Source organism: Austrofundulus limnaeus, unplaced genomic scaffold, assembly GCF_001266775.1.
Source record: "Austrofundulus limnaeus strain Quisiro unplaced genomic scaffold, Austrofundulus_limnaeus-1.0 Scaffold102, whole genome shotgun sequence".
Taxonomy (NCBI): Eukaryota; Metazoa; Chordata; class Actinopteri; order Cyprinodontiformes; family Rivulidae; genus Austrofundulus; species Austrofundulus limnaeus.
The window spans coordinates 43,186-55,847 of NW_013952504.1; the positions used below are offsets into that span (position 1 = coordinate 43,186).

Here is a 12,662-nt window from a genome sequence, read left to right on the forward strand (position 1 = left end):
TTGGGCTAAACTGCAGTAAGAAAACTCTGCCTCACAAAAGAAAATAAAAAAACTGATTAATTTTGGAAATCAGTCTGATTGAAGATGACAAAAACAAAAGCAAAACACAATAATGGCAAAGACCTGGTCCTTTTTTACTGAAACTGAGCTAAGAACGATACATTTCTTTTAGAAATGCTACTTTTTAATTATTATGAGAACTACATTAGCCATGCCCAATCTGACTTAGCTTCTGCATATTCAACAACAATAATTACCGGATAAATCTGTGTCAACACCGTCCTCCAGTTTCGAGATAAAAAACACACTATCTGTGGCTTTAACAAATCATTAAAGTTTCAAAGAAACAAAATAAAAATGAATTTAAATTGATTTGACAGCTTGTATTGGATGCATCAGATTATGATGGAGTCAAGTGTAATTAGTAAAGATTTACACTTATAATCTGTGCAGGCTTAGGTTTTAAGCCTCACGTCCAAATTTTTAAAGTAAAGTTGAGTTCAGTCAAACTCAGCAACATAAAAACACACATCAACCCCTTTGTAATCTGTATAAAGCACAGGAAAACGTGCAGATATTTTAGATTTAACGACTGGATAAACTACATTACTGAGGTAAAGCTGCACGATTTAATGAGAATTCAGTTCCTCATCATCTACTGCCGAACTCAGCTTCCTTTAACTCTGAACAAATGCAGCGATAAACTTCCCATTCTTTCTACGCTGTTTAAAGGCTGTCAGCTGCCACCCTGATAAGTGCTTAAATATTATAAAAGCGTGTTTAAAAAACAGCTTTAAAATGATGCGTGCTCTCACACTCCGTGCTTTGCTGTCAGACGGTGACTCAGATCAAGACAAGATGTTTGTGTCTCAGGATAGTAACAGTAGTCAGGTACATAATGGCCTGCAGCAACAACAAGAACATAACCACCCTTCTTCTAATGGAAAAAATGCTTAGGAATTAAGAGTCAAATCTTACATATAAAAACAAATGATGACACGTGAAACCAGCATTTAATTTGCCGTGACTCAGTGTAATGTGTGGATAATTTGAGCAGGAGGTGTGAGGATGAGATGCAGCTGCTGTTAAATGTCACAGAACAGAAAATTAAAAGGGACTCCTTAAAATGTCCCAAAGACAAGTCAAAAAGAAAAAAATATCTGCACATTTTTTCCCTTCTCATTTAAACCATTAATCTATCTAACTTTTTGAAGCACTTTTTTAAATATAGGAACAGCCAAAGTGACTGAAAACAGCAGAATACAAGCTGCTTAGGATCAAACAATAACTACGGAACAGACAATAAAGCTATCTATATATTTATACATCTATTGAAACATATTTGTGCTCAGTTTAAGTAGAGCGTGCTGATAGGTGTGTCGCATCAAGTCTGAAGTTGGGTGTAAAACACTACAATGGCAGAAAGGATTAATGGTGTTTACGAAAGAAGTGATACCAAGACTAACCCTTGGACCATCCTCCTCTGGCCTAATCCAATCTAGTAGGTAGCTTAACAAGCAAATCCCAGATAGGAGAAAAAAGTACAGATCTGAATTATAAACTAGTGGTGTCCCAATACCAGCATTTTTATAGGTTCTCATACTCATTCAAAATGCCTCAAAACACAAAACTAACACAGATGTTTTTGCGTTGATGCTCACTTAAATGTGACCTTCATCCAACTCCAGTGTGAATGCTTTATGTTTTATTTTTTACAAGATTTAAACTGCACGATTCAATCAGTATTTAGATCAATCTATACACCCCCGTCTCCTTGATGTAAAATTCAGATGAAATGCGACACGAGTGTTCAGACTGCAGTCGCTTTGACCAACATCAGACATGTATCTGATTTAGTACCAGGTTCTAAATAAAAGAAATGTGTTTTGTAATCATTCTGTTAAGTTGTAACTCAGTAAGTACTCGGTATCGGCGAGTACTCAAACTTAAGTACTCGGTTTGAGAATATATGCTATCGGGACACCACTATTATAAACATTTCGGGCGCTAAACTCGAGTTGAAAAAATAAACCACTGAAGCATTATATTTAACAGTCTAGTAAAGTTTTTGCGAAATATATATGTTTGAATGTGAAGCTGTCCTTAATGTCTGATTCCTGATATTTATTCTTGATTGTCGTCTTACTCCTCTTTTCTTTTGTTTTTTACAGTCGATTCACTTTCATCCAAACGCCTGGTCTAAGATTTTACGCTCACATTTGTTTACCTACACAGACTATGGCCAGCCCAACCCAGGTCAAGCACAGGACTTAAGCATCTACGATTTTCGGTGCAGCTGAGGGCTTACAATGAGTGCATGCCCGTATTTCAGAATTGCCTTGCAAAATATCTGGAAAATAACTTCACTGTATAGTTCCAGATAGCCCTTTACGTCTTTTATGGTGTGCATTGAGGACATTGTGGGACGTGACAACCTGTTGAAAGCTCTTTGTCAGCTTTAGGTACCTGGATTTGCTGGTGGAGGATTTGTTGCTCTTGCTGGTAAAGGACGTGCTGCTGCTGAGTGTGCTCGAGGAGGCGTTCGTCCTGTTGGGCAGCATACTTTTTCTGAAGCTGCTCGCACTCCTGTTTCAAAAACAGAGACGAGAGCGACATGGTCAGTGCAAAGGCAAACACAGAAAGTACTTACACCTAAAAACTTGTTCCGCAAAGAAAACAAGTTTACACTTAGAATATCACGGGTAATATTTGTAGGAGATTATCATCTTACAGATAGTTTCAGCCGATGCAAACGGTTTATTCTGCAGTTCATGATCTCTGGCGTTCAAAACTATTCTAACTATGCTTAAACTGTAAAATCAAAGTATCTCTTTATCCTCCATGACTGACATTACATGTTTATCTTCATGTACAGGAGATCTGGACCAGGGTTGGTTAGAGAAGAAACAAGTCCGCGCCTCTCCTGTGACCTTATTAACCCATGTGACACTTGAGTAAGGATAATCCCAGCATGTCAGTTCAAGCTGAAGATACAGCACCTGCTGCCAACATGATGATTATACCTTTCCCTATCGGAGCATCGGGGAGGTAATCCTTACTGCAGGTTCACTGAAGATGATGTGATGTCTCAAAAAGCAGCCTGAGGTTTTTTTTCTCTCATGTCGGAGCTTCAGTCTGACCTAATCCAACCAAACGCTACATTCTGCTGAGTGTCAGCAATATGGTAAATTTAAACTGTGTACAAAACAAACAGAAGAATAAAAACATATGCAGGGAACTCTTATGACTGACATGTGTATGGTAGTGTTATTTCTTGACTCTTTGTGCAAATTGATGCCAACATGGGGAATAATTCAGAATTCGAAGCCTACACAAAAATTACAGTAACACATCATGATTTATTTTTTCTCCATTTGACATAAAAAGGTGCATCTGACTGCTCATAAATAAACAATCCAAAGGTTACCAAAGCATACATTCATTAAATACGAAGCATCTTGTAAAATTCACCTGAAACAATCAGAACACTTTGATGGAATCATGAATACCAGGGAGCAAATTAGTTGTTTTCAACCTGATCTAACAATTGCTAGTTTAAGAAAAAACAAGGTAAGAATTAACAACTTATTCAAACAGTGATGATTTGAGTGTTCAAGATGGAGGAAAAATCATGTTTATAAAACAGCTGGAACTTATAGCAGAAGTACGAGTTCTCATAAGAAACTTTAACTTTATCTGTAATCTGAACCAAAACTAAAGCCTCGAAAAGAGGTAATATATATTTTGGTAATATAGACATAATATTTATGTAGTAGTAGGTTAATCTTCCTGAAACAAAGCGCACTGGTGGATTTATTTGATCATATTCTGCTGTTTGAAAGAAAGATCTGCAGAGAGAAGCAGCAGAATGTGATATGCTTCAGAAAGTAGATTTTGATGTTTCACTCAGACACAAAGACTGAAAGACATCAAATTAGAACCAACATTTGAGTTTTTCACAGAACTAAATAAAACATTTAATTTAGATTCATCTAAATATTGGAAAAACTGCCAATCCGTGGTAAAAAAAAACTAGAGGCTGCAGCACTTTGAGATGCATCTTCAGATGCATTGAATTGTTAAGCGAACAACTGAATTGCAGGTTTAGCTAATGTTCAAAGCTGCAATTATCATCATCCAGCTTACAAAACCACATAAAGATGCTGCAACAACTGAAGCTGCTGGCTGGCTGACAAGTAAGGATAAATGAATTGATTCCTCAGAAAAAAAGGTAGTTGTTTTAAAAATAAAGTAAGAGACAAGAAAAATTACTCTACATTGAGAAGTGCAGGACAGATTTACCAGCCCTTCAAAGGTTTGTTCATAGGTTTGAGACAGAGGAGAGAACATCATACTCTCTGTTCAAGGCTGTCTGCCGGAGCGTTTTCAGAATATGTAAGAGGAGTCTCTGTTTGTATTAACGAGTCTGGAAAAGTTACTGAACAGACAAATGAAAAGGCTCAGGTTTTTCAGATTTGACACAAGAATCTCTAATCTTTCACCGTTTAGTTTCTGTAATCAGCTGCAATATTGTGAACTGGCCCTTTCTTCTCTATTATACAGAAATGACCTAACACTCTTGTCTGTACTTTCAAAACAAATGTGTACTGAAAGTGTTTGAAGACGCAAACAAAAAAGCAAAATGGCGAAGTGTGTAGTGGTCGCCGACTGGCCAATGGACCTACATGAACCGCCCTGAATGACGTCATTTATTAACAGATGCGCGAGCAGTCAGAGCGAGCTGAAAACGAGAGGATTTACAGAGGTTTTCCAAATGATGGCAGAGCACCGAGACAAACTAGTCGAATCTTTAGAGCAATGAAAGACCACAACGGCCGGCGCGGCTCTGACCAGTAGGACTGGAGTTGCTTTGGGTAAATGGAGGCGATCTAAGGCCACTGAATGTTCTGGCTGCTGCTAACTGTAGAGTGGGACTCGTGGCAAACTTCAGAGACATCTGAAGATGGTGAGTGCGTCATGCATTTTGGGAGTATTGAACATAATTTGTGGGACACATATCACGCTAGATAAATTGTGCTTTTCCTTTATAAAGTTTGTACTATTCTGCCATTTGTGCATGTTTGTTTCCATTGCTAACTAGCTAGCAGCTGGCTTGCTCGTGGCTAGATGGCTAGTTAGCGATCCAGGCTAAAAACAAACACCCTCTGCTCTACATTTACTGTATTTAGCAATTATTGTTTCTCATATTCGAGGCTAATCGTTGTCTTTTTGTTCAGAGTCACCTTCGACAAGTGACCAGATGAGCTCCCAGGACGCTTCCCCACCTTCTCCGGTACCGCCTGCCTTGCCGTCCGGGCCGAGGAAGCCAGAGCTTCGCCCGTTACATTTGGACTTTAAAGTAGTTTTTTTTAGGTGATTGTATTTTTTTATGTGGTTATATCTTGTTTGACTTTTATTTTGTGCAATAAAAGATACCACTGGCAATGCTTTTTGTTTTCTGTTGAGTTAAATCGTCAACATAAATGCACTCACACTCCTAGGCATAAAGTGTGCAGTAACTGCAAGTTCATTTATTAGAAAATCATTTTGGTGGTGTGTTGCTGCATCTATAAGCATCAGTTTTCTGTAGCAGGCTGTAGCAGGAGTATTATTTACAGACTAAATAGCAGAATTTTTTCATGTCAATAGTTTGCTGTTGCACTGAATAAGAAACAATAAACAGCTTTAGATGCTTACCACCCACTTTAAAAAACATTACCACCTTTTTTCACTGATACCACCCAAAAAGGGGGGACAGAAGTTACAGCGGCAAATCACCTACACCTGAGTAGAACCGATCAGACGAGAACCCTGTGTAGCCGCACTTAGCAATAGAAAAGCACCTATTATATCCCTGTCAAGTAATCGAATTGTGTAATTTTAAATGACTACAAAATGAATAAAAATACTCTAAATGTGACAACTGCAGCATCTAAATATGAACGTAACATTTACTTGATATGAACGCCATTACAAAAAGCAGTTTCTCCGTTGATGAGTGAGATGAATTTAGCTTGAGACGTTCAGTTTTTTTCCTGCTATATATCATGTTTAAATGAAGTGACACACCTGCTTGAGTTGCTTAATGAGGCTGCTGTTCTCCAGTTGAGCCTTGAAGGCCTGGATGGTGGCGGCGCCGTCAGAGAAGCGTCTGACCGGAGAGAAGCGCTCCATGGGGAGGTGGAGGGTGTTACAGTCCTTATAGCTGGATCTTAAAGGATGGGGGCACAGGAAGCGTGCACACACACACAACCACACACACAAACACAGGGTGACAGCATGACAGAAGACACAGCCACAATGACGCACACAAACACAGTCAGTTACAGACAAACGAATGAGAGAGACAAACAAATATGTGAACTTTTTGAACTTTCACAAAGACCGTGTGTAGTTTGACAGTTATTCAGTAAATAATCAGGAATGACTTGTAAAGTCATAAAAGAGATAAATAAATAAACAAATGCAAATAATGCCTGAGTCATCTGCGGTACATATGACGTAAACAAAACTGTAAAGTTTTCTGTTTTTGAAAATATTAATCCATGTACAGAGAAGTCACTGGATTGACTAACAATGCCCAATAATAAAAGGCAAACCTACGACGATTACATGTTTGTGTGTCTGCTGAACTTTTAAATTTTTAGACCATATTTGACTGACCTACATACAGCATCAAATCCACACAGGAAAAACAGAAAATAAACCTGTTTAAACTTCAGGTCCAGCTGCCTGATTCATTCAATCCCAAAGATAAACATAAAAGTGCACGTGTCTTGAGCAAAACTGAAGTACAGCAACTCTTTTACTGACTGAAAAATAAATGAATGTTTGATAAAATCAAACTTATTTAAAGGGATAGTTCAGAATGATGTGAAGTGAGGTAGTATGAAAAGGTTATGAGCAATTATCACCTTACCTGTTGCAAATGACTTTCAATGACTCCACTTTGGAGCAAGTTAGTTTAATTAGTCTTAAAACACATAAAAAAATCATAGCAACAACACTTTTTTTTAACCTTTACATTACTGTCAATTTTGAATCACAAGGATATTTACAAGGAGTCCTTTGGTTATTTGCAAGTACCGATAGCTGCTGCAGCAGTTAGCTGTAGCACTTTCCATAAAGGCTGGAGCAGTCAGCAGAAATGTTGGAATATTTCTGCCAGAATAAACATTTAATGCAGAATTAACAGTAGCGTAAAAGTTCATAAAAAAGCTTCATAAACAAATACTATAAAATTCTGGGGAGCCATTAACACAGAGGTGCCAAACTCGGGTCCTTGAGGACCACCATCCTGCATATTTTGCTTGTTTCTCTGTTCCAACACACCTGATTCAGTGATTCAATTGCGTATATGCCACAAGTTGTGGTGCATTACTTTTGTTAAAATTTAAGCCACGTCTATCTCTTCCAGTTGTCACCGACTCCGTATAATTTTTAGCGGTAGCTGCTGGAGCTAGAATTACTGGTGTCCCGTTGTGTTCATTGACTAGTAAGTACAATAGAGGACTTAGATTTTTCTAGTTTCCTGCTGATGAGGAGTTAAGGCTATGGATCGTGGCTAGGGCTGCCATGATTAGTTGATTAGTCGACGACTAATCGACCATTAAAATAGTCAACGACTAATTTAATAGATGATTAGTCGTTTTATTTTTTACTTTGTTTTTCTCTCCAAACTGCTTTGACACCTTCCACTGCCGCATCTGCCTTTCTGTCCTTCATTTTAAGAACATGACAGAGAAACCTGTGCAATATCTGCATGGCAGAACTTGCCTTCCACTGCACTTATTTTTAGTTAGCATATAGCTAAAATCTAACAATGTTTATATACTAGCAGCTGCATTCTGGCACGATAAGCTGTATGTTTTATATTCAATTAACATATGATCCAAATAGTCGACTAATAGAAAAAAATAATCGGTGATTAGTCGACTTTAAAAATATTTGTTTGTGGCAGCCCTAATTGTAGCTATACCCAGGGAAAACTTAGCCATGAAAGCTCACACTTGCTTTTGTAGATGAATTTTCAAACCAAACTCAAGAGCCAGCATCAGAAATGGGAAGACAGCAGTTAAAAATGGGAGCTGTACTTGCTTTGAACAAATGGAACAATTACACCCTTCCACTTCCAAGATTTTGCTGCTTCCTACAAGAATATTAGATTCTTCACAAGGTAAGTCTGTGTGTGTGTGTTGACGTGTGCAGTTGTGTTAATACAGAGTATGAATTTCTTTTAGGGAACTGTTCCATGAGTTTTATGCTAAAATAAAAACTCCTTATTACAGATTATATTAAATAGAATAGACAAAGCAACGCTTCTACCATAAAATCATTCCATTCCACCAACATCGGGGCAATATGATCCAAACCACACAAGCATCCTGTCAAATTAAAGTCCAAACTCTTCTGTTTACAACAGTATAAGTGTCACCGCTCAATATGAAAAATCAACAGAACAAGCAGCCAATGAAGTGTAAAAAAGGGTTAATTTCCCGAACCTCAAAACATAAATAAAGTCTTACCTTTGATGTTTTAAAGTTATAATCCTCGTTGGCTCCTATAATCCATTGTCCCCGTGTTACACAGATGCAATTCTTGTCTCTTTTTAGTTTAGTTTTTTTTTGGCCCCCCAAAAACAAAATAAAATAACAACATTGCTAACCCACTGCTGCCTGCACATTGGAAGTGATCAATGGGTCCAATAAATGCAGTGATAGATACAAATGCTAGAACTGAAGTCTGTGGCATACAGGGTTGATCACACTTACACTCAAATCAAATGTGCTGGAGCAGAGCAAAAACAAAACCAACAACAAACAAAAATGTTGGATAGCAGCCCTCAAGGACCGGAGTTCAACAACTGTGTGTTAGCTAAGAAAATGGGGCCGATATAAGATTTTTCTTCTTCTTTCCAATCCTGGTCTTTTAGGGTTGCTATCTCACTTCTTTCACCTGTTTCTGTGCTCCAACACACCTGATTCAGTGAGTGAATAACCTCTTCAAGTTCTGCAGAAGCCTGTTAATCACTTTCATTCATTCAAATCAGGTGTGTTGGAGCTGAGAAACAAGTACAACATGCAGGATAGTGGCCCTTGAAGACCAGGATTTCCCACACCTGCTCTAACAAAGAACCATCTACAACAGGTAAGACATGACCTCTCCACAGAACTATGTTTAAAAAACATGTGACTTGTTTATAACACTTTAACTTTATGTATGGATAGTGAAAATGTAAGGATTTAAGACAAGTGGTGATTAGTAAGGAAAATCCATACAAGAAGTTTAGGCTAAATTTTGGTAATTTTTAAACTTATCATTTTGATCCTGTTTAAAGTGGTCGTTGTTTGGTTATAAAATATTTGTTTTATTTTGTTACAAGATGTTCCAAAAACGTAGTTAATTAATTCAGTCAGATTTTACCCAGCGTACTTAAACTCAGGAGGAAATGTTTGTCTGGGTTCATGCAGGTTTCAGTAAGTTAAATTTAAGACCTTTTAAAGACCTTTTAAGACCATTAGGAATGCCATTTAAGACCAAACCAATGCATTAACAGAAGCATTCGAATGGTCTCAGAAATTTTAACATAGAATATTTAATTTTAATACAAGAATGCTATATTATTTTAATGAAACTGTCATATCTATGAGACCTTCTTATCGACTGCTGTGGACCGTTTCCAACTGAGTGCAAAAATCACTGATATCAAGTCAAGTCTCATTGAAAACCCACTTTCCTATGTTTAAACCAAAAGCAGTGGACATGACTGAACTTCTTTGTTTTTTTGGGCAGGTGAACAAGCCGCCGTATGTGGGGGGGTTTTAACGGCAAAGAGGTTGAAAACATGGAAGTAAACTGTGCCGTTTTTTGCCTGCAGTTATCACAGGACTTGTAGTTTAATGCGTACAAAGACTGACAGCAAACTTAGCCCTTCATGAACACAGACCACGTCAACCTCTGAGTACGGCTCTTTCTTCTGTTTATTTATGCAGCCAACCCGTCTCGGGAATGATCAAAAGTAAAAACAAATTAAGACCTAACAAAATTTAATTTTAAAACCTTGGATGAATATCTGACCATTTTTTAGCCTTTTTAGGCCTAAATTTGAGACTTTTTTAGACTTTTTAAAACCCTGCATGAACCCTGGTTTGTTATTATGGTTTACTGGTAATGATTTAGATCTCTTCTGTGCTAAAGATTGTACTAATGATATTATTACAAAAGAAATAAAAACATCACCATTTTGGAAGGTATGCAAGTTTCACCTGGCATTTCATCAGCAATGTGTGTGTGTGAGAGTCAGACTTGATGTCTCATTATACAACAAGTGCATGTGTGTGTGTGTGCAAACAGCTCAGAGTGGGAGTGTCCCCTCACCGGGTGTGTGTGTCAGGGGCCCAGCCGCACCTCTGGCGGGGGCCCTGAGGCCGCTGTGACTCTGCTGAAGGCTCGCCATGCTGTGTGCTTGTGAGCACGTGCGTCGTGTGCCGCTTGGAGCGGTTCGCCAGGTACCTGGGCCGCAGGAAGGGGGGAGGACGGGGTGAGGGTGGGAGACAGGAAGCAGCGCTGGTCAGCTCTCTGTCTTCATTGGCTAATGGAGCTGGGGGGGATAAGGCCCGCCCCTTCCCACCTCTGCCAATAAGGTGCCATCATTCATATCATCTTAGCCAATCAGAAAACATCAAATAAAGTGACACCACAGATGGATGTTACAGCTTATGGAACTCCAACAACCACCCAGCTTCCAGATTAAGGATTGGGTCAGTTGCTATTTTTGAAGTCACTGGTTTGGCAAGCTTCAGAGTTAGCAAAGCTGTGTGAGAAAGAGTGAAAAAAAAAGTCCACAGAGTATTTTGGCACTTGCTGAAATGAGAGAGATAAAGCAGCTCGGGGGTCAGAGAGTTTGAGAGAACTGATGGCAGAATCTGTTCGGAATGGTGGCAGAAGGCACTTGCGCGATGGAGAAAGGAGAAAAGATGGGATAAGCACCACAGCACAGTGGCCACCTCCCAAGGGGGAAAAAAAAAGCAGAGCAGCCTAGAGGCACTCACTCCCAGCAACCCAGGACACCGGCGAAGTCTAGAGAACATGCCGTCTGAAGAGGACCACCTGAAAAGCCCAAAGCTGGACCTTTGTCACATCTCTTTCCACAATTCAGTCCACCGACTTGCTTTTTACAAATCATTTTTTATATGCATGTGTTTAAATCTTACAAGATGCTGAGGTACATAAATAAACATCTTAGGCAGCTACTGTAAAATCTGTTCCCTAAATCCCTAACTGAACTGCTACAGCTGTCAAAGGCTGTGGGATTTCGGCCGCTTCCTGTTCAGACAGCACCTCTAAAACGGAAACCCAACCACCACAAAAACCACCACCGTCGGTTACCTCTGCACCGCCTCCTGATCCGGCTCCCCATCTGATCCCTCCTCATCAACTGGAGCGACGGCGGGGATCGGATGCTGAAAGAGGCGAGAGGTTTACTCGTCATGGTTTCGTCCAACACACGGGCAGCAAATACACAAGGCTGAGAAATCCAGAGCCTCACCGGGCTGGCGACGAGCGGCGAGGGCCCTCGAGGCCTCTTCAGGAGCTGAGCGTGGAGCTGAATGTTGGCTCCGCCGTCGGACGCTCGTCGACCCAAGGGGCCCATGCCATTTAGGAGCTGCAGTGTTGGCGGCTGCAGCAGCGATTGCTCCTGCAGCACAAAAAAGAGTCAGATTATAATAAAAATGAATAATAAACGAATCAAAAAGGCATTTGCAGGTGAATATTCAGTCTGAACTAACTGATGTACCTTGTACTCCAGCTGCTGTGTGGGCTGCAGGCTCTGTGTGGGCATGAGGGTGTGCATTTGGCCCATAGTGGGGGCAAGCTGAGGGAAGGGGGTCTGGGGGATTACCCCACGGGGGAAACCTGGTGGAAGATTCTGGAGTTCCTGTATCTCTGTCCTGTGGTGGAAGGAGACACGATGTCAGGTGTTTATCATTTCTGTCTTGGAACCAAAACTTGGCCATCTGTCACCACGAACACTATAATCCCCTGCTTTCTGTGCACCGGTTTCCCCTGTGAGAAGCTATAAATATCTCTCAGATCACGGCTTTAATTACTTTAAAATGTGCTTAAATGTATTCAGTAAGTCACCAAAACATAATTTAACGTTAGCTTTAAAAAGGGCTGGACAACATGGCCCAAATTTATATCATGATATAACTCATTTCAGTCGATACAATAAAATTCCTATATTGATATGAATAAAAGATATCCACTGTGTTGTTCGTAGCGTTGTTCGCATTGGGTAAACAGCAGTAGTGTTGAGCCTGTGGTGTACATCATCACACACTGATGTAAAGTATCGATATAATTATTTAAAAAGTCATATACATTATATTTTGATTCTTGTATCATACTGTTTTTTAATAGCAAGGCCAGGGGACTACAGATGAAAAATAGCTGTTTGGCTAATTCTGGCTTTTTTTAACCTAAGAACAGGGTTCCCACACCTTGGTCATCATCAAATTCAAGGACCTTTCAAGGACTTTCCAGTACCAATTTCCTCAAATTAAAGAACCACGCACAACTGCAATTGCCTACTGCTACTGCAGAATGTTAACAATAAACAGGTTTAATATCATGTAAATTCAATGAAAAACTGAATAACA

The 12,662-nt window shown here is 39.5% G+C and overlaps 1 protein-coding gene across 1 annotated transcript in view; it reads right to left on the reverse strand.

Annotated features, from left to right (window-relative positions):
- Positions 1-11,951, reverse strand: part of sik3 (SIK family kinase 3) — a gene marked incomplete at its 5' end in the record, with an annotated part of 23,003 nt that extends 11,052 nt beyond the window's left edge. Inside the window, 6 exon segments of the mRNA XM_014013483.1 lie at positions 2,467-2,586; positions 6,070-6,211; positions 10,378-10,512; positions 11,389-11,462; positions 11,549-11,698; positions 11,798-11,951. Of these exon segments, the coding sequence (XP_013868937.1) occupies positions 2,467-2,586; positions 6,070-6,211; positions 10,378-10,512; positions 11,389-11,462; positions 11,549-11,698; positions 11,798-11,951 (775 nt within the window).
- Positions 11,952-12,662: the final 711 nt, after the last annotated feature.